Source organism: Aulonocara sp. 'chitande type north' Nkhata Bay, linkage group LG16, assembly GCF_057382095.1.
Source record: "Aulonocara sp. 'chitande type north' Nkhata Bay isolate Kocher_YH1m ecotype deep benthic linkage group LG16, A_spYH_male_GT1.1, whole genome shotgun sequence".
NCBI classification, from domain to species: Eukaryota; Metazoa; Chordata; class Actinopteri; order Cichliformes; family Cichlidae; genus Aulonocara; species Aulonocara sp. 'chitande type north' Nkhata Bay.
This window is the reverse complement of record NC_141359.1, coordinates 40,387,557-40,410,783: the sequence shown is the minus strand read 5'-3', so window position 1 is coordinate 40,410,783 and position 23,227 is coordinate 40,387,557. Positions and strand designations below refer to the sequence as shown.

Below are 23,227 nucleotides of genomic sequence, written 5' to 3'. Positions count from 1 at the left end.
TAAATAGATAATAAAACGAAAAAGAAAACAGAAGGTTTTGTATTTATAATTGTACAAATACTTGAATATATTCAGACTTTGTGATTTATCGTGTTGTCACTTTTCTTCCTTTCACCCGCTGTGTGAAAACAAAGCCCTGGGCTCCCTCTGCTGGTTCGTTAGTTGAGGACAGGCAGCAGAAAGCGCAGGAGGACCCAGTGCTCTTACGTTGAAGTTCTTCCGCTTCCTGTCTCGCTGCTATTGCGCTTCCCAAACGTCACTCGGTGGTTTCCAGGCTGTTGTTCGGGGGGCCGCCGCTGGAGGGCGCTGTGGGAGTTTATTAGTTAGAAGTTTTTTTAAACGCTTTTATTTCTGTGAACTTTGAAAAGCTGCAGAGCTGTGAGGAAATGTCTCAGCGACTCGCTTTAATAACGTTTTTAGCAGAGGTGTGGACTTGAGTCACATGACTTGGACTCGAGTCAGACTTGAGTCATTAATTTTATGACTTTAGACTTGACTTGGACTTTTACACCAATGACCTGGGACTTGAATCGGACTTGAACCGGTTTACTTGAAAAGACTTGATATTTCACCCCAAATATAAAATTTAACATGCATATTATATAGAAAGTGTGCACCATTAATTCAATTCATTGATTCATTTATTCAAACCACACTCCGTATGTATGTGTGCGTGAGCTGTAGCACAGCCGATCAAATTAACCAGATTTAAAAAAAAAAAAAAACGCTCAAAAATGCTGCAAGGAGTTATTTTTTTCAGGTACATAAACTATGAAGTAGTCAACAAAAAACTGAAATGCAATATGCAAAACATGCAAGAAGAGAATCACAGACAGAGATGGAACAACTTCCAACTTTCTCCGACAGTTGAAGTTGCATAAAGAACGTAGGTGGTGCTTCTCTCTTGCTACGATGAGATCATGACTTCATCTAACAAGCAAATCTTGTCCAGGCTACGTTGGTGATACAGTTTTTTTTAATGTGTATGATACTTTTGTCATGCGATTTTAAAGCCGGTCCTACAAGCGCATCCAAGAATAACATGCATCTTATCTCAGAACTGTCGGTGAAAATTATTCTTGGAGCTAGGTTTAATTGAGCTGCATTTTAAAGAGGTGCAATTTCACAATTTGTATATTTTCTAAGTTCACTATTTTGTCATGTGTTGAGAAAAACACAGATTTTAAAATTACATGGTCTAATATTTACATTTAGCATAACTGCAACATGCTTTTTTCATTATTTTTTTTTTTTAAAGACTCGAAAGGACTTGAAATTCAAAGTTTCAGACTTGTGACTTTACTCGGACTTTTACACCAGTGACTTGAGACTCGACTCTGACTTGCCTGACATTACTTGAGACTTGACTTGAGACTTGCAAAACAATGACTTGGTCCCACCTCTGGTATTTAGAATCAAAGCCTGTTGGTCTGACTGTGACTGTTGTTTATTACTGTTGGTGTGAAGTGCAGGCATGAAGCTGTAACAAAGTCAACATCACAACACTTTTTCAAACTTTATTGTCAGACTACACAAAGCTTCCACATGATGACGTGTTTATGACATTCACTCCAAATTATATACAAATCAAAGGTGCCGAGCCGTTTCCAAATACACAACCTGCTCCTTAAACACACAAGTCATCACGAAGCCTGCAACAAGCGTGCAAATCATCCGAAAGCAAAACACGTTCCCTGATGCAGAGTTAAGGTGCTGGAACAGAGACCAGGAGAGGAAACGGAGACAGGACGAGGGAGTGACGTCAAACTCAAAAACCCCACTGAGCTCATTTTCACCCATTTTGTGGTGGAAAGTTCCAGACTCTTTGACTTTCAGTGCCAGTCCTCTGTGAACTGCCTGAAAACCATTATGGAGGTGTGTTACAGCCCAGTTTAGCAGATGGGAAGAGCTGTGGAAAAATCCCAGTGTGTCAGAGCGCTGCACGCTGGAAATGTGAGCTGCTCTGTTTGCGTTTGCCACAGCAGATGGCGTTCACAGACAGACTTCTGCCTGTTGCATAACTACAAGTGTTTGTGCTCAGGAAGAGCAGGAGGAGCCTGACAGTCACCGAGGAGGGCAAACTCACCCAGCGGTTCTCCTTGTTCCTGACTGGGTAAACTTGAAAACACAGACTGTATATAAAGATGGACAGTATGGCAATCGCCCTCTGGTGGCAGGTTGGGGCAAAAGTTATAAACCCCGCCCCCTCCAAATCAAAGTGATCTTAAACATTTTCTTCTCATGAGCAGTGCTTCTTAAATTTAGGTTTTCACCACTAACCAGGTGACGTCAGCTGTTGGACAGGCCTAGAGACCGGACAGGTCGGCCCGGAAAAACAAGGATTCACCAGCTGGATGGAGAAGCACTAAACCTCCCTGTGACCGCTTCCAGCAACCAGGTGGAGAATTCACATTTTTCCTTAACAATCGGAGGTTTCCGTGCAGTCGCTGACTGTCTGATAAATGCTAAGTGTAAATGATGTAAGCATGAAAATCAAGTGCAGAGACCCTCTGATGAAGTCAGACACTCACAGGCTGAGCATCTTTCATGTTACATGGAGAAAAATCAAGCGGACCGTGTGTCACTGCTGCTGGGTTTGTTTGCTGATGGGGCGTGCAGCCCTGACCCCTCCCTGACTTCACACCACATGATCTATAATTATGTCATAAAAGCTGCTCATATGAGACCAGATCCCAAAGCCTGCAAGACTCTGGGTGCTTATCAGAGTCTGCTGTCAGGACGGCTAACCACGAGTCATTGGTCACTGCTGAGGCATTTAACTAACCAATAGGCGGAGAGGTCATGAATAATGTGCGCTTACATCAAGCCTGAACGTCAGTGTTTATCTACACGTTCGTTTTTCTGGAAAAGGATTAGCGGTTTAAATGTCTACACTTTCAACTGAAGTTCCACGTACAACCACTAGAGGGCTGCAAACAGCCAGAAAATAAAGAAGAACGTTTGTTTTGGTCATTTAGGGGGTGCTTCAAACAGCAACAGCCCATCAAAGGTTTATATGGACTGTTACAGTATAAGAAATGATAAATGTATCTTTATAGCTTATGGTTTAACTCAGGAGCAGCTTTCAGTTCTGCCTTTGACCACCAGAGTGTGAGGAACTACCAGGACATTAGCAAACATGCACTGATTTGCCTGACATCCTCTGTCGTGTGGCTGCAGCACAGCGACACCTGCAGAGCCAAAACTGAACTGTTTCAGAACAGAGAAACTCCAGGAAACTGAACCCTCTGTTCACATCAAATGTTTGTGCATGAGATCAAACCCAGTTTAAGAAAAAGGGCTAATCCCTCCACCCGGCCTTGATTAAGTCGAACGTGCTAGCTTGGACTCTGGCCATGTGTGTGCACTTTGTAGCTGTCCTGCTGTGAATGAGAATTAGAACCTGGAAGCGAATCAAAGCATTTCTGACGCACATCATTTTGGACTCTAAGGTTGGTGTTTGTAAAAGTGAGCCGTGCTCTGTGCACGTTTTAAAAGTTTCTGTTTGCGGGAACATTTCCTCACACAGAGGCGCTGAGCAGCGTGCAAAGTCCCGCCGTGTAATTAAGCATAGAGGCCAGCGTGTGCTGGGCGTGGACCTGAACTCTGACTCTCTGCTCTGAATCCTCACTGCATGGGTTACAAACACACACACGCACACACACACACACACGCACACACACACACACACGTTTGTGCGAGCAGGTCTCACAGAGCCTCTCAGGACTCGAGCAGGAGGACAGCGAGAGCATGCAAGCTCCTCGGCCTTAAAGCGAGTGTGAAACAAACACATTCTGTTTGCGCTCTGCTGAGCGACAGCTGCGCAGCCCCGTCCAGCTCAGCAGAGCCCAAGTCATGGTCGCCGTCCAAGCGAGTGCGCGGTGTTGGCTGCTGACGGAGGATCCTAACGCTGGCACTCGTGTTGTTCGGCGTCCATTTTAACCTGTTTCAAAACAACTTGTTTTATGAGGCCATCTGCTCTCAATCAGAGCAGCTGGGAAAACGCGGCACAGCGCCTGCCGAGCTCTCTGGCCTCAGCAGACCCCGCTGCTGTCGGACATGTTTACATTCAGAGGCGTCGTCCTTAAACCGACACAGCGGTGTGTTTGAGTCATGTTTCAAAGACAGAGCGGCAGACGCGCTCGTCCCGCTCTGGACAGCGTTCACTGCGGCCAGCTGCCCCAGTACGTCTTGTTTTCATCTTCATAATCTGCACCGACAGGATTTCATCATGTGGCACACAAATGTTCTTCCACGAGGCCGTTATGTAACGCAGACCTGCAGGAAGCCAACGCGCCCTCGCTCTATCCGCAGCGCTGCTGAACGTTGGTTTGAGTTTGAAACTGCTCAGCACTCATCATTTGATGCTCTGGGAATGAGACTGGAGGAGTTAAAGTACAGACGTGAATCTGAGAGCGGCTTCAGCGCTTTGTGGTGGAAATTCATTCTCAGACCGTCTTAATGTTGATTTATTATCTCGCCAAATAAAACTGAGTGCTGAGCTGCTGCCCAGGATGCACCTGAAGAGGTTTCGTATGGGGTTTATTGTTGGCTCTTTTGAAGTATGAACTCTGGAGCCGTGAGCCTCTGAGAGGTTCTGCAAGTCTCTAGGGATTAGGGTTATTGAGTACTTTGCTCGTACTATGTGTCTGCACAAGTGGTACACCGCTTTGGTTACGTCCTTAGGTTTGCCTCTTTCATCCCAAATTGGCGACTTTATATGTTTTTAGTGCTGCCAGCTTTAACGCGCCATCATCATGACTAACACGATTAACAATGAACCCATCTGGAACACAGATTGAGTCAAAATCCCTTCTTTCTGCGCTCCAGATGGGTTGAGTACATTAAAAAAAGTTTAATCGCATTAATCGTGACGACTGCGTTAATGCCAACAGCCCTATTAGTTCGTCCATGTTTGTACTTCTGCATGATTACATTGCTCCGCCCATCAAAAAGTCTGTGCATGCGTGAATATATCGCCCATCGTCGATTATTGGACTGATGATTGTCGGTTGGAAAATTTTTACATATCGCCCAACCCTACTCGAGATCTGCTATGAAATCTATTTTGTAAAGATATTCCTGCTGTGATGATGAGGATGGCGTGGCTCATCAGTAAAAGTGTGCAGGGAGCCCTGCTGTTTTTCTGATTTGTGTTTTTGCTGTAAGTTGTCGCCCATGTAAGTCTAAGAACTGAGAGAGAGACGGAGCACCTGGGCAGGACGGAGCGCTAACACCCAGCCGGCAGCTGGAGGCAGAGCTCTTCTGTCTCCGGGAACAATCGTGTTGTTTGTCTCATAGATTCAGGAAGCCTGCAGACTGTTTGCCCAGTAATGACTTCACAATTACAGTCGTTTAATCGCCGTACGGCACCTGAATGAACCACAGCTTTTGGTAACAGTTACGCTGCAGTCCATAAAGTCTGAGCGAGGTCTAAAGGCTGTGAGACGGCTCGCGGTCGATGGTCGCTGACGTGAACCTTCAGTTCATGAAGCGCAGACAGATTGAATGTGAACTGGAGGAGAAAAGTGAGCGCAGAGACAGGAGAGATCAGCGCTCGCAGCGCCTGCAGCCTGAGTCATGTTAGCACCTCGTCCCCTTCCAGCTGTTTCACACATTTTTCCATCCTCGCCCACTATTACTAAGGATTTACAGATCACTTACATGCCACTCACACACCAAACCATTAAAATCCCCCAGCTTCAGTTTCCTGATGAGACACTCGTTATAAACTGTGAGTGAAAGGCTTTATGAACCACTAACACCAACAGCACATCAGTGAGTTATGAGAACATCGCTGGGCTCAGCTTACTGTTTGGTTTTGTTGGTAAAATGCTAAAAAGGCTAATTTTCATTATCTGTGACAGGTCAGAGTATCTTGACGGACACTGAGAGGTTAGCCGTGAAGCATCTGCAGATGTTTAGACTCATGAGACTCTAGCAGGTCCTGGTAGTGGGAATTCCTGTTAACCTCACATGAAGCCCAAACCTAACCTATGATGTTTAATAAAGCTACGAGTTTCTACTGCGGTGCGTTACCACAGTGGACGGTCAGAGTGTGTACATGCGTGTGAAACCTCTGTGGCAGCTGTCCGCTTATCCAATCAGAGTGCAAACATTCCCAAACCTCGTTACAGGATCAGAGCATCAAAGGGCACTACATCTCCGGGACAGGAGCAGCAGCAGGAAGGGAACGCGTCCCACAAAAAAGTGCCATCGGTGTCGAGGTTCAGTACACGAAGGTCACCAGCAGGTCCTGCAGGCGGTCTGCAGCCATCTCAGCCGGGTCATCAGAGGGGGGCGGGGAAACGGGCAGCAGGGGGAAGTGCTGGGAGAGGGTGGGGGCAGGCGGTCCTGCCACGCTGTACGCCTTCAGGGCGGACAGCCCGTTCAGCACGGCCACGTCCACGAAGGTCATGTGCAGGAAGGAGGAGGAGCCAAAGGAAAGGGCGTCCAGCTCCGCTGTGACCCCCGCTGGGGGGGAGAGGGTCATTTCCTGGTCAGGGTATGGAGTCTGCGGCACGGCGCTGTGGATCCCGAGGGTCTGCAGACCCCGCAGAGCCAGGTACCGGCTGTCCACAGGTTTGATCCCGCAGAACGACAGACGCAGGTGGCCCACCGAGCTGCCGTTCAGCAGCTCCTCCAGGACCCAGAGCTCCTTCACCCACACCGCCAGCTGCCCCGCCTCCCGCAGCCCAGCGCGGGGCAGGGCGGAGCGTGGCACGCTGTGGCAGCGGCACAGAGAGTTCGCCAGCACTTCGTCGCAGTCCGTGACGGGGGCGGAGCAACTGCAGTTACGCAGGCTGCGGCTAGTCGCAGCGCCGCTCTCGTAGAGTAGCGTCGTATTGGCCCTCGGGGAAGCTGCATGTGTGGGGGCGGAGCTCGTCGTCTGGGGGCGGGCGGCAGTCAGGAAGAACAGCAAGCACAGTGACCATGGCAACAGGGCAAAGAATGAGACTGGAGACATCTCCATGGAGACCAAACAGACTACATCTTCACCAGGTGGAAGGAGAGGACCAACCTGAGAACACACGGGGGGGGGGGGGGCAGGGTGTTAGCATGGACAGCACCAGAGAGCTTGACTCACACACACACGCTCACACACACACACACACACACACACACACACACACACACACGCTCACACACGCTCACACACGCTCACACAAACACACGCTCACACACGCTCACACAAACACACGCTCACACACACACGCTCACACAAACACACGCTCACACACACACGCTCACACAAACACACGCTCACACACACACGCTCACACACACACACGCTCACACACACACGCTCACACACACACGCTCACACAAACACACGCTCACACACACACGCTCACACACACACACGCTCACACACACACGCTCACACACACACACGCTCACACAAACACACGCTCACACACACACACGCTCACACAAACACACGCTCACACACACACGCTCACACAAACACACGCTCACACACACACGCTCACACACACACACGCTCACACACACACACGCTCACACAAACACACGCTCACACACACACGCTCACACACACACACGCTCACACAAACACACGCTCACACACACACGCTCACACACACACGCTCACACACACACACGCTCACACAAACACACGCGCACACACACACGCTCGCACACACACGCACGCGCGCACACACACACACGCTTGTGCGCACACACACACACACATGCTCACGCACACACACACACACGCGCGCTCACACACGCGCACACACACACACACACGCTCGCTCACACACGCACACACACACACACGCTCACACACACACGCGCGCACACACACACGCTCGTGCGCACACACACACGCTCACACACACACGCACACACACGCACGCTCACACACGCACGCTCACACACGCGCGCTCACACACGCGCACACGCTCGTGCGCACACACACAAACACACGCTCGTGCGCACACACACAAACACACGCTCGTGCGCACACACACAAACACACGCTCGTGCGCACACACACAGACACGCTCGCACACACGCGCACACAAACACACACTCACACAAACGCGCGCACACACACACACACGCTCACACAAACGCGCGCACACACACACACACGCTCACACAAACGCGCGCACACACGCTCGCTCACACACACGCGCGCACACACACACACACGCTCACACAAACACGCTCACACACGCTCGCTCACACACACGCGCGCACACACACACACACGCTCACACAAACGCGCGCACACACACATTCATATCTTAGTAAGGACCTAAGTAAGTAAGGATCTAAATGACGTTGCCATCATCATGACATCATTTCCCACCATAACTGTAACCCTGACACTAAAACCACATTTTGAGCCTCAGAAACGTCTTCAAACTCGTGGTGACGGCGTTTTGTCTGCATAAGGACTGTTGGTCCTCACAAGTATAGCAGCATGCCAGTTTTTGGTCCCCACAAAGATCTCTGAACATGGTGCACACACACACACAGCTTTATGGGCTGATTGCCTTCCAGGCCTCGGGCTGGCGCTGGGTTGATGGAAGTTTCCTGTGCCACGCTGCGCTGCGGTCAGCGCGGCTGCGTCCCACCGTGTTAAACGCTCAGGAATGAGCACACTGCTCTCTTTATTCTCCGGCTCAGTCGTGGAAAAGTGGACTGAATAAGCAGTCTAGACCTCCAGAGCGAAACTTTCCCCTCTTCTTTCCAGAGTTTATGTCGGACAAAGTCGAATCAGTTTTCCAAAAAACACAAACAAGTGATGCATTCAGGAAGGTCACAGCCATTTCTTATTCTTCACTAATAACTTTAAATGCAAAGTTTCTGCAGACATCGCTCGACCTGTGACACGTCTGAAACCTGAAATCATTACGTTGTCCTGGAAAGGTCAGGGGTCACTTTAGACCCTGCTGCTGTTGTAAACACTTTAATGACAATCAGACGAACGCAATGATGTGCTCACTTCTCCCGTCGGCACTCGGAGTAATTTTCCTGCTGCTCCAACAGAACCTGAGACACTAGGATCATTGTTCCCACACTGAGTGCTGTGAGGACAACCCGAGCAGGAAGGAGGAATTCTTCACATGTGAACTCCATCCATCCATCATCCATCAAATCATCCATCCATCTGTCACACAGTGGAAATTTGTATTTTATTTTTATTCTGATTTTTAGTGTTTATTTATGAGTGTCGTTTTATTTGCATGGTTTTATTCTGTTTCTATTGCATGGTTTTTAGTGTTTTATGTGACATGGTTTTTATCCACTGTGCACATGGGACAAATTAGCTGATAGGGACCACCTGCTGAGGCAGGGGTGTGTCCAGAGGTGACCTATCAGCTGTGTAAAGACCTTTTAAAAACAGGCTAGCTGAGCACTGAAGGAGGGAGGCCCCAGACTGGAAGGTTAATGCGAGATGGCCAGTGTGATGCGGCGACCCAGTCCTGACCTCATGGAACGGCAACAGTAAGAGACGACGCTGTGATTGGCAGCAGGGCAGAGGTTTACCTCTGCCTGCATTTGTGAGTAGGGTCTCTACTGTTGTTTACTGGGTGCAGCTGGATTGGGAGAGGGTCGCCATGGCCATGAGCCAGGGCCGCTTCTGGGACCATTGTTCTGGCTCCTATTTGTTATTTTACAGGACACCGAAGCAAGGGGAGCTGTGGCGGTGGTCGCATGATGGATTCAGGTGCAGAACACAAGCCGGGCTGGGAAGTGATGGGCCAGCGGAAGGACAAGAAGATGGGAGGCTCTTTCTTGTCTGCCGAAGACGAGGCTGGCGTGGACTCTGCTCTAAAGAAGGAATTCCTGGCCTGCTGATGGACCCATAATGAACATGTGGCATAATTATAGCAGGGGGGGTTTTAGTGAATGTAGAAAATGGTAGTTTTACGGGTTTTAGAATTGTTTTTAGTAGAGAGACAACATTTTATTACGTACATTTTAAGGGTGTTTTATTTGTGCTCCCTGGCCTAGTAATAAACTGTTTCTGATCAGACCTGCTCCCTCTCTGTGCCCGTGGTATCTGACTCGCTTGCTCCCCCTTGTATTTTAAAGAATCTTTCTTTTTAGCGTGACATTCTGGCGCGACCGCTTTAGTGTTGCCGCGCGTTACACATCCATCAAACCATCCATCCATCCATCATCCTTCCATCCATCCATCATCCATCATCCGTCCATCATCCATCCGTCCATCCATCCATCAGTGACAGGACCAGGAACACCTCGCTGTGTTTGCTTCACATGTTCTGGGATTTTAAATTGAAGTCTGTGAGAGCTGAGCTGTGGCGAGATGTTCAGCTTCCTGTTTACATTCATTAAAATAATTTCATTTACTCGCTTTATGCCCCAAATGAAACAGTGAGCACATCCAGACTCACAAGTTTGTGTTTGCTTTTGGTTTGGTTTGTGTCCACACAGACGTACAAACAGATTCAAACATCAGGATTACTGAATGTTTAAGTGAACCAATAAAACAGTTTACCTGGAACTGACTTTTTTTTTTGAAAGAACAGTTTTCATGTTCCCGCCAGCTTCCAATGAGCCACAACCACCAACAAATGACAGTGCTCTGGAAACGTGATCAGACTGTGAGGGCACACGAGGAGGAGGTACGAGCCACTGGCAATGACCCCGATGTAAACACATCGAGGAAACGCTCGCTAACTGCGCTCCACGAGACAGGAAGAGCTTGCGGCAGATGGAAAGTGATGATGTGGTCACACGGTGGTAAAGGTAAGCTTTAAGTGGCCCGAGACAACATCACAGGAAGTTTCAGTTTCATCCTGTGACAGAGTGTGGTTAGTTAGTCTAGTTATTGTTCAAGTAAACGGTTAAATAGCTGTTCCACTGAAATCATCACTAAGGCGATGCCTGTGCTTACATGTCATACGGTCTGCCATCACTCAGTATGTCCCTACCACCATAAATATCATTATCACAGCTCTCTTTCAACTCTTGAGGCACGATTTTAAGGTGATATTGTGCTGCTCTGCTAACCTGCTCATGTTTCTAATAAATCTCTCCTGTTCTTCGCTCTGTTTTCGTCGGTTTTGTTGTGTTTCAGATTGTCGTTTTACTCAGCACTGTTTCTTTGGGAGCTTTGGAAAACCAGAGATTAAGGAGATGTCATAAATGTCAACAACAAACATGATGTTGGCTTTGAAAGCATCAGTGAGGCAGACCTTTCAGAGGTTTTCACATATTTGTGTTGTGGTGTTTTCTGTGTTGTGTGTCTGAAGCTGCACTGATCCCAGGTCAGTTTGTAGTTGAGAACACGCCTGTGCTGAGCTTGTGCTCCAAGTGCTGACGCAGTTTAAATGCTTCACTCGGGCTGTATTTAAATGCTCAGTGGGATCCGTCTCACTCTGGGATCGCGCTCGGTTTTATCGTGTTTTGCTCCCTCGTCTGAAGCCGACTGCAGACTGTTGGGATATAAAGCGATCAGCGGCTTTACGAGGCCGACCCAGCTCTGCTCGAGGTGCTTCTGCACTCACGGATTCGGCAAACACTTCTCAGCTCTACACACCGCTTTAGCAGCCACAGGGGACGCTATTTATAGAAATGTTCCCGGACTTTGTTTCTGAGAAGATCTTTTTTCAGAACACAAACTGTTAACCTGCCAGCCTTTTATGGATTTCAGTGCAGTGTAAACAAGTGTGCGCGCGTGTGTGTGAAGTAAAGTCAACCTTTTACTCGTTTATAAAGGCTGGATAGTCTCGCCATGACATCACACACTAGTTTAGACACTTCACGGTCAGCACCATCTTTTATTTGGAGCTGAACAGAGGGTGCAGTGCTAAGATATCAGCTAGCTAGCTTAGTTAGGAGTTATAGGAACATAGCGCGCGCGCACACACACACACACACACACACACACACACACACACACACACACGCGCACACACACACACGCGCACACACACACACACACACACACACACACACCTGTTCACAACGCTTCATAATCACTCAGGCTTCCTGGGCAGTTGGTACAGTGACCTCACAGCAGCCATATTATTGGTCACATGATGCCATTAAAAATGATCCAACAGCACGAACACGGTGCAGAGGTCAGGTTCATGTGAAGCTAGCAGACAGCTAGCAGCTACAGCCAGCTGTGTCACCATCCACCTGGCAGAGGCCACGCCTCTGATTTAAGGCCTCAGGCTCATGTTTGTTTCTGCTGTAAAGTTGGATCTTCTAACATGGGAGTCTGGGGGCCTGCCTCCCTGCTGGAGCCTCTGCTGGACGTTAGAGGAACTGCAGCGTTGGCTGGCGTCTGCTCTTTTTTCCAGTTGAATGCACTAATTAAACTCAAGTGTTTAATTTGGATGTTAATTAGCAGGTAACAAGGTGGCAGGTGTTGATTTGTCAAACTTTGGATTCTAGGAGGTCACGGTGGCCACCTCCATCTTTTATATACAGTCTGTAGAGTAAATCGAGCCGTCGACCATGAAAGATTCTGGTGAGATGACTGTGTGGCTATAAATAAACGTGACTTCAGCGTGGCTGGTTTACAGTAGCAGCTGCCCTCCGTCCCCTCCATCCTCCACCGTCTTACCTCACTGCTAATATTAGTCATAGTCTTTCCAGCTGTTCCCAGCATCTGGCCCTCCCGCTCATGATACCAGTCACTTTCTGTGTGTGTTCCCTCGCTCTCTCCACTCCCTTTCCTCCATCTCCATCTGTAATCCTGCAACGAGCTGCAGCTGCAGGGCCGGATGCTGGAAATCGACCACTGAAAACACATTCCACACTCTGACACGACACTCTTCTTCCTCTCATGTGATTGCGTGTCATATTTGTGCTCTTTTAAAGCATCTTTGTTCAGTAAATATCTGTCACATGTGTGCGACAAATACAAACGGGCTGCTCGGACCACAATAGGCGAGCGGCGGCTGACCCGAGGACAGAAAAGCGACAGCGAAACGAGCTGGACGGGGTTGAAGCGTATGAGTGCGAGGTGGCCGCTGCTCGTTAAAGGAGAGGCTCAGCACATTCCTCTGACATCATGCTCCGCCACAGGCACCCACCCTAATCCGCCCTTCCTTTCTCCTTCTTCCAGCTACAGCTCGTTTCTTCCTCCATCTCCCTCTGAGCAGCTGCAGCTTCACAGGCAGAGCTGAAAGACTCACAGCTCTGAACACTGAACGTAAAACCGATTATCTAACATGATTTATTGGTTTATTCCCGAGCGGTTCACCGTGTTCTTGTGACCCAGTGGGCTGCATCATGTGCTCTTTTAACCACCAAGCTCAGGCCTTTATTGTGGCGTCTTCATGGTAACCGTCTTTAAAACAGCTCACAGCCACACCATCATCCATCAGACACTTAAATTTGGTTAAAAAACTGTGTTCCCCACAGCACAACAAGACAAGCCCAGACATGTCTGACAGCGAGAGCCACGTTTTGGCTTTGATGATGATTGAACACCTTAAAACACAGTTTACCTGCTGTAAACATCGATTATATGAGCCCAGCACTTTTATTCTATCTTCCTACCATCACAGTTATGGAGGCTGTGCTGTGATGATTACATATGTTATGGTAACAAATCCCGAAGCATAAGAAGCGAAAGTCATTCATTATTATTATCATGGTCCAAGTAAAGTTTACAAGGTCGATCGATGTAGGCGAGGATGAAGAGAATCAGGAGAACAATAAAAGATGATCAGCCTTCAAAGGAACGCAGGAAGCTAATGATCAGGCTTTTTGCCTGCTGTGGTCTGAATCAGTCGGAGCTTTGGTGTCTGCTCACACAGAGTGAAACGCAACGCGTCACTATGAACCAGGTGGGAACGTCCAGTCTGCTTATTGGCCAGGTGTGTTTGAGGCAGGAGCGACAAAGGTAAACACAGGTACCCTCTGTGTACGCCACACACCACAAATGAAGCGCTTTGGCGATTGCTTGGAACTGAGCGGAGATCTCGTCCGACCTGAGTAACCAGCTCAGGTGTGAAAAACCCACACTAAAGAAGACATCAGACAATTAGACGAAAAAACACTAAAAACAAGTACGGGCTAAAATATTCAAATCAAAAAACTCCAAAAATCAGAATCTGTAATCTCAATGTGCGGGGAGGCGAACGAGGAGAGGCCAAAGAAAAGCCCGGGTAATCATCCATGAATAATAATCTGCTGGTTTCCAGTGTTCTCGGTTGGTCAGCCTCCCATATGTCCGAGTGCGAGTCGTCCGTTTCATGCAAGTGTAACATGCAGAGCGGTGCACATGCTAACATGTCTTTAGCCTCGTCACTCTCCTGTCAGTGGGACCTAATTAAACCACAATGTTTGTAACAACAAACCTAATGAGACACTGACACTCTGTCACCCAACCGAACAGGGATATTTTAGATTAGATAACAAAGGAAACAAGGCTACAGCTGTCCAGAGCCTCGGTATGAGCAATGAAAGGATGAAAGCAGTCAGCTGTTGAGAGCAGATCCTGGAACTGACTGGAGTTTGGGGGAAATCATAAAGTTTAAGCATTTCTTTCATTATGAAAATAAAGTTCTTGGAAAGAATATCGGCGTCAGCAGGTCATTGCTAGAGAAAAGTCTGAATGCACGAGCGGTGCATCTCTAGTTTGGAAGCGTTGGGGCTGCATGTGTTTAGAAAGGCTCAGAGATCCAGACGTAGACCCAGAAAGCTTACATCCAGCAGCAGAATGATTTTTCTCTCATACCAATATAAGCAGATGTTTGAGGGGAAATTTGGGGGAAATTGTCGAGCAGCCTGAGGCGTATCGGGTTAATCTGCACTTCCATCTCTAAGACCAGCTGAGTAAAGAGAAATGACTGAAGCTGTGAGGCTCTCAGCGTCTCCCTTCTTCGTGGTTACAAGTGGTGTTTCAGTGCTGATGAAGAGCTTCCTGTGTGTGGAGCGTGTTTACGCGTCACTGACCTCCATCAGCCGTTCACTGGAGGTTTAAATCTGTGCTGCTGCAGACGCCCCCTGCCCCATACTTTTCCCCACATTGAGACTGTGGTCTCTTTATTTTTAAGTAGACGGCAGGCTGTGAAACTAAAGTCCAGACTCTTATACCTGGGCACCATCCATCTATCCATCCAGACGACCTCTCACAGGGTCAAACATCCGATCTGACAGTGAGATTATTTAAGAAGAGTGCATATATGGACTTTACCTCAAAGAAACCTCTACAATCTTTCCATCTTCAAGTTACTTTAAATGACTAATAGATTTTTATCATTAAGAGTTCTTGTATCCACTTGTGAGAGACTTCCTTGGAATATGAAGATATCCGCTGCATCTGTGTGAAGAAGTGTTTCTCTGTGTCTGTGGAACCTGAAGGTCTCAGATCCTCTTCAAAGTGTGCTGAAGCTTTAAAATGAGCACATATAGAGGCTGGACATTCACAGCAGTGAATCTCTCTGAGCCGCTCTCCTGGCCAGGCTCTAACAGCGCACACGTAAAAAGTCAGTAAAATGTGGGCTGTCCACAGACTCAAGCGCGGAGCGTGAAACTGCGCTGGCTTCACAACACGTTACCGTCAGAGGATCAGCCCTCTGGCTGCTGCAGGAGCTCCTGATTGTTAAAAGATGGAAGAAATGAATTCAGAGTTCAAATGAAGCCAGTGAGCTCAGGGTTTACTTTGATGCTGAAGCTCCTGGACGCGATGACCCGACGAGGTCAGAACATGCGGTGAGTCTGTGGGTTTAGCTGTGAGCGGCCATCAGGACAGACGGATGATGACTCAGCTTTCTGCTGGTTTCTCTGTGATCTCAGCAGCGTCTGCTTCTCATTACTGACCTGACCGATCCTCTGGAACCACCATCGCAGCTCCAATCACACACACTCATTCACAGACATCAGTGTGTGTGTGTGTGTGTGTGTGTGTGTGTGTGTGCACTCACATGTGCGGCTCACAGCGGGTTCAGGTGGCACGGAGCTCTGGGCTGATCGTCCTGCTTCCTGCGGCGGTGAGAGCAGCAGCAGCGTCCACGTCTGTCTGCAGGCTGGCAGGAAACACTCATCACTCTGCCTGCGAGCAGGGGGGGAGGGAGAGGAGGCCGGGATGGAGGCAGAGCCGGGGCTGAGAGGAGGAAGGAGGTGAGGGAGGCCTACTCTCTGCACACTGTGTGGAAACTTTCCTCATCAGATGGAAGAGCGTGGCCAGCTCCCTGTCCATGTTCTCTGCCCGCTTCTGCATCTGCGCCTCCTCCTCAGCCTCACTCTCCTCCCCTTGTGGACCCGCCTCCTGCGTCTTCTCCATCAAACATTTAAGAATGCAGCCATCTCGTGGCTCCTCAGGCCATTACAGGGGAAACAGGGCAGAAGCATTCAGCAGAAGCCTCGCTGTGTGCTCGTTCAGGCTGCAGGACATGAAAAGACTCAGATATCAGCTGAGCATCTGAAGGTGCAACAATACTAAGTTTAACTTCCACCAGCTTCTTTTTAAAATTCTCCTCCAGACGTGTCCTCCAGAGGCTCGTTGACTCGCTGCACCATCTTGTGGAATAAACTGGTATTACACACAAGTGCCAGATTTGTTTCTGGACATGAAGTCATCGTTTTTATGTGTTTTAGCAGCTTTATATCGTTTAGTTTTGAAACATATGTTATGAGTTTAGCAATTCTTGCTTCTGGTCTCATATATGTTGAGTCCAGCTTTACCACTCAAACTCACATGACCGATTAAAGATGCCACAGCAACAAAATGCTGCCACACTGAGTCTCCATGTCAGCATGTGTAGACTAACTAACCCTTACGCCCCTAAACCAGAATTATGATAAAGAAAAAAATATGTATTGCCTCCATTTTTAGGTAAGGAGTTGTAACTTTGCTATTTGCAAAATTTGTGCTGTTAAAATGTTGTTTTGTTTTCAATTTTCTTAATACAGTTAAAATGAAAAAATAACAGTAAATTCAGACCTGTGACGTTGTGCTCAAAGAATGACACTAAACAAGGCGAGGAAACCGCTTTTAAAGGTGAAATGCAAAATCAGAAGTAGTCAAAAACAGCCGATTATACCCGGGACCTCAGAGGGTTTGAAGGGAGTCATACTGCACCCACTCCAGCAGCACCTCAACTATGGGGCGCCGTTTGTAAAGTGAAACATGCTGAAATTAACGGCAACATTTTTCCACATTTAGCTCAAAACAAGTCCTTTTTTACAACATTTAGTAAAATATTTGTAACTTCTCATAATTAAAACAGAATTTTAAATGTAAAATCTAAATATTATATTTAAATCTAAATGTTAAACGTTAAATCTAAATGTTTAGGCTAATATGCAAATGTATTGTACGGATCAACGGAAATACCAAAATAAAAGCTTCCCGAAAACCTCCGGTGCAAAAGTGTGCCGGTGTTGTGCCAGAAACTGATTGCTGTCTGCGGGAGCGCGCGCAGCTGCTTAAAGCTGCAGCGCCCGGATTACTTGCGTTGCCAGCTACTTCCATGCAACTGATATAACGGGCGGGGGGGGGGGCAAACAAACACATTTATGCCTTTGTTATTAGGCAAAGGCGGATGTCATTCAGAAGGGTCATATGTCAAATATTACATCTCAAACAGTCCCTTAGAACTGCTGGATAACCTGTAAAGGAACATTAACATTGATAATATGCCATTTTCAGCCTGCCAAAAAGTGATTGTGGCCTATATCTTGTTAATGAAATACTATTTCTGCTTCAAACTTGCTGCATGTCTTTCTAAAGGGTCCTATGTGACATATTATATCTCAAACAGTCCCTTAGAACTGCTGAATAACCATTAAGGGAACGATAAAACTGATAATATGCAATTTCCAACCTGCCAAAAAGTGATTGCCGCCTATATCTTGTCACTGAAACAATATTTCTGCATCAAACTTGTTGGGTGTCATCCAAAAGGGTTACATGTGACACATTATATCTCAAACAGTCTCTAAGGACTGTTGAATAACTATTAAAGGACCATTAATACCCATAATATGCCATTTTCGACCTGCCAAAAAGTGATTGCCGCCTATAACTTGTCACTGAGATACTATTTCTGCTTCAAACTTGTTGGGTATCATCCAAAAGGATGATATGTGGCACATCATATCCCAACCAGTCTCTAAGAAATGCTGAATAACCTTTAAAGGGTCATTAATACCCATAATATGCCATTTTCAGTCTGCCAAAAAGTGATTGCCACCTATATCTTGTCACTGAAACAATGTTTCTGCTTCAAAATTGTTGGATATCATCCAGAAGGGTTACATGTGACATATTATATCCCACACACTCTCCAAGAACTGCTGAATAACTTTTAAAGGAACATTAACATTGATAATATGCCATTTTCAAGCTGCCAAAAAGTGATTGTGGACTATAACTTGTCACTGAAACAATATTTCTGCATCAAACTTGTTGGGTATCATCCAAAAGGGTTACATGTGACACATTATATCTCAAACAGTCTCTAAGGACTGTTGAATAACTATTAAAGGACCATTAATACCCATAATATGCCATTTTCGACCTGCCAAAAAGTGATTGCTGCCTATAACTTGTCACTGAGATACTATTTCTGCTTCAAAGTTGTTGGATGTCATTCAGATGGGTCATATGTCAAATATTACATCTCAAAAAATCCCTCAGAACTGCTAAATTACCATTAAGGGAACAATAAAACTGACAATATGCAATTTTCAACCTGCCAAAAAGTGATTGTGGCCTATATCTTGTCACTGAAACAATATTTCTGCTTCAAACTTGTTGGGTATCATCCAAAAGGATGATATGTGGCACATCATATCCCAAACAGTCTCTAAGAAATGCTGAATAACCTTTAAAGGATCATTAATACCCATAATATGCCATTTTCAACCTGCCAAAAAGTGATTGTGGCCTATATCTTGTTAATGAAATACTATTTCTGCTTCAAACTTGCTGCATGTCTTTCTGAAGGGTCCTATGTGACATATTATATCTCAAACAGTCCCGTAGAACTGCTGAATAACCATTAAGGGAACGATAAAACTGATAATATGCAATTTCCAACCTGCCAAAAAGTGATTGTGGACTATAATCAATCAATCAAAGCTTTATTCGTCACATGCAGGTTGCCCTGCAGTGAAATGGGACCCCCCCCCCCCCCCCCCCGACCTTACACATATAGCACAAACAGTACATGGGGATACAGGTCGGAGATTGGTAGAATCAGAGAAAACATTGAAATGTACACTACAATGGGGAAAGTACAAGAGGAAAAAAGAGACCCCTACTCATACTGTGCTTGCAGAGCTTGGGTGCTTCCATGGTAGGACAGCATGAGAACAGGAAACAAAAAACTCCTTTGCACAAAAAAGCACATAAATGTCCACAGCACAACATTGTGAAGACATGACAAGCCACAGGGGTGGGTGGGGGGTGAGGAGTAATCCGAAGCAAACACAGCAGCCGCCCTGCACAGCGCTATCATTCCAGCGCGGGCTCAGACCCGCCGTGTTCCCTCGCAGGAAACAAGCATCGAAGGCGTTGGAAAGGGAGGGGGGATCAGTGAGTGCTTATCAGTGTAAGTGTGTGTGTGTGCGTGTCCATAGTTCAGCGGAGACAGTGTCCTTCGGCCTATCAGGCTAAGTAAACAGTCCTCCAGCCAATCCAGGTGTCCTTGCATGGGATGGGAAGAATAGCCGTAACACAGTCGTTATCAGGGAGTGATTGTTTGGCTCCAGCCTTGGGCCTGCAGCTGGCGCGTTATGGGGGTCCGCAATGTTCATGTTGATTTTGTTAATTTTCATGCGAGCAGCCCAGGAGAATTTTTCAGGCTGCTCTTTAACACTCCGACACTGGCCTCTCGATCTCCCGTTGGAGAGCCGCGAGCCTCCCCATGATGGTATCAAACTTCTGTTCCATGGTGTTATCGTTCTTTTGATTCTGAGACCTCACAACTGCAGTGATCCGTTCCGCGATGTCTTCCAACTGTCGCTCAAGGGTCTCATTTTGAGCAGGCCTCTCTCTGATGTTTCCCCTCATACGCTCAATGTTGTTGCTTTGAGCCTTCACAGCAGCTGCAAGCGTCTCCAAGGTGTTGACCATATTACGTTCGTTGTGAGAGGTTGCGCCTCGTTCCATTTCGATTCCAGCGGGCAGCCTTGGGGGGGTTTGAACAGCCGGTTCCGCTCTCTTATTTCTCCGATAAACCAGGGCTAAGCCAACTCCGATCAGCAAGAACCCTGTTATCACGGTTCCGAATAGATAGATATCTTCAGCGTCCTCGATCGACAGTCCCGCCAGGCACATGATCCTCCAGTTCTGCCACCCGTCCATCGTGTATCCGGCAGGGAAAGTCCCTCCAGGGCACTCGGGCTCTCCCGAGCCCAGACTTCTCGTTGAGAAAAGGGTGTCAATAACATTCAGAGACCAGTTGATCAAATCCATAATTCTCTTATAGGTTTAGAGAACGACAGTGGGAGGCTATTCCAGGGAAAGTCACTTGTCACTGAAACAATGTTTCCGCTTCAAAATTGTTGGGTATCATCCAGAAGGGTTACATGTGACATATTATATCCGAAACACTCTCCAAGAACTGCTGAATAACTTTTAAAAGAACATTAATACCGATAATATGCCATTTTCAGCCTGCCAAAAAGTGATTGTGGCCTATATCTTGTCACTGAAAAAGTATTTCTGCATCAAACTTGTTGGGTATCATCCAAAAGGATCATATGTGGCACATCATATCCCAAACAGTCTGTAGGAAATCCTTAATAACCTTTAAGGGAACAATAGAACTGATAATATGCAATTTCCAACTTGCCAAAAGGTGATTGCTGCCTATATCTTGTCACTGAAACAATATTTCTGCTTCAGACTTGCTGGAAGTCATTCAGATGGGTCATATGTCAAATATTATATCTCCACCAGTCCCTTAGAACTGCTGAATAACTTTTAAAGGGACAATAATACCCATAATATGCCATTTTCAGCCTGCCAAAAAGTGATTGTGGACCATAACTTGTCACTGAAACAATATTTCTACTTCAAACTTGACTGATGTCATTCAGAAGGATAATATGTGACACATTCTGCTGAAAATTTAAATAAAGCCTTTATTGGACAGCGCATAAAATGTCAAATTTCAAATATAAAACCAAATATAACACCAAATGGAAACAGCTGGGAGGAGATCTGCATAAATAAATTAGGAACAATAAGTAATAGGAAAGAGAAAACAAAAGGTAAAAAAATGTCATTCCAATACGGCACTTATTAATTTAAACAAAAAACAAAAAACAATAACAATAACATCCAATTAAAGAAGAAACCACCAATTTAAATAAACTAACAAATATACCAGAAACAGGGGGTATAGTGGAAGCTGAACACCAGTAAACCATGAAACAACATATATATTAATTCTTTTCCCACAGTAACTATAATGCTAACATGTTAGGAAACAGGAAATAATTGAATAATCCTACAAACTAATTCAAATCAAAGCTGAATTTTAATGTTGTTAACAATACATAAGCACACACAGCAACACAAACATAAATGAATGAATGAATAAATCAATAAATAAACAACGAATTAATATTATTGGAGACAACGATACAAAACACACATTTCAAAGCCTTAGAAAAATTGCCAGAGAACCTAACTGTCTGACCAGCATGCTCACAGACAAATTTGTTTTCTGTGCTCTTGCGGGGCTTCTTTGCACAGCCCCTGTGGTACCACCGTGAGCAAATGTCACAGCCAATCTGAATTAGACAAAACAAGGAAACACAAGTATTATGTTAATAGTGGTATACAAAGAAGTATAATTCAGATGATGTATTCACATAGTTTGTAACATTTTTAAAATTATATTTTTGTTTCGTGATTTTTTTATCATGTTTTTAGACTGAAAGGGCTATGGACATGTAAAACATAAGCATTTACCCAATCGGTGTCACCATCGTGGTTCCCACAATAGTGGCATAGGTCAGTCAGGTCATCTTCAACAACAAGAAGCAATTACTTTAATTTTAATAATAATGAAATCTGTTTGCATGACTACATAATAAGATTATAGCAATAAAAGAACAATGTTAAAAACACGTTCAATAAAACAATTTGTAGTTTACTATTTAATTTATATTTGTAATGATACCTGTATTCTCAAGAAGACATATTGCAATCTGTTGTCTCAGACTTGCAATACTTGAAGCAGAGTTCTCAAACTCTACTGGAACATCTTTTAAGATGCACTCTGCAAACTGTGAATAAAATATATAACAATGCAGTCATTATTTGAAGTAACATTTGCTATTCCAAAAATTGGAATCATATTTATTTTTAGAAAATCATAGTAAGTGCTTGTGTTGAACAAGAAAGAGGACACAAATGGAGACACTGGAAGAGACAGAGCAGAGACTAGAACCAAAAGCAAGTGATTTTATTAAGGCAGGTAAACATGACAAAACTCAAGCAAAGATGGAACAGGAGAAACAACTAAAGTTGGAAAATAATTATGAAAACTGTTATGAAACTATGCTAAATATAAACCAATTTAGACAACTATCACAGCTCCTTCCTGAAACATCCTTGCTGCAGGAAGGAGTGCTTTCGCAGATCTTTCATCCCAACAGCAGTTAAACTCTATAACTCCTCAATGACGATGTCATAATTCACTGGACTTTGTGGTCATCCATGGTCAAAATTAATGCAAAATGCACCTTCTCTGTTTATGGAGGTGTGCAGGTATATATGTATGTATACATATGTATATTTATTGTCTACGTGTGTGTTCATGTACATGTCTATACGTATAGATATCTATTACTTCACAGGAACAGTAATGGTAGAATAGTTATGTTAAGCTATATAGTTTATGTCTTGGATATTTCCACAAGCACATCCATAAGCACATACTTTGTATGCTACCGTTGTATAAAGTGTATTTCATATTTGTTTGTATTTATTGTTATTTTTGTATTTTCCTTCTGATACCTACCTACTTGATCTGAGGTAACACAAAAATTTCACCATTGTGTGATCAATAAAGTCTTATCCTATCCTATCTTATGTTATCTTATCTATGATGACTACAATGAGTATTGTGATGAGACGTGAAGGTAAAATACACAGATGACTTGACAGCAAAACAAAGGAAGAAAAAGGTCTGAGATACAGACAGGAGGTGATCATGGACATTGGAAACATATAGGGAAACAGCTTAATGAAATGAAAATTATGACATCACAGTAGAAGAGTAAAATTAAGCACTAA

General features: G+C 45.6%; 1 protein-coding gene across 1 annotated transcript; it reads right to left on the bottom strand.

The window, feature by feature from the left end:
• Positions 1 to 1,506: 1,506 nt before the first annotated feature.
• LOC147312126 (exosomal polycystin-1-interacting protein-like) lies at positions 1,507 to 16,309 on the bottom strand. The gene is made up of 2 exons (XM_086267006.1): positions 15,894 to 16,309; positions 1,507 to 7,021 (listed from the first exon to the last, which is right to left on the bottom strand). The coding sequence occupies exon 2, from the start codon at positions 6,971 to 6,973 to the stop codon at positions 6,230 to 6,232; it is 744 nt and encodes a 247-aa protein (XP_086123132.1). The 5' UTR covers positions 6,974 to 7,021; positions 15,894 to 16,309; the 3' UTR covers positions 1,507 to 6,229.
• Positions 16,310 to 23,227: the final 6,918 nt, after the last annotated feature.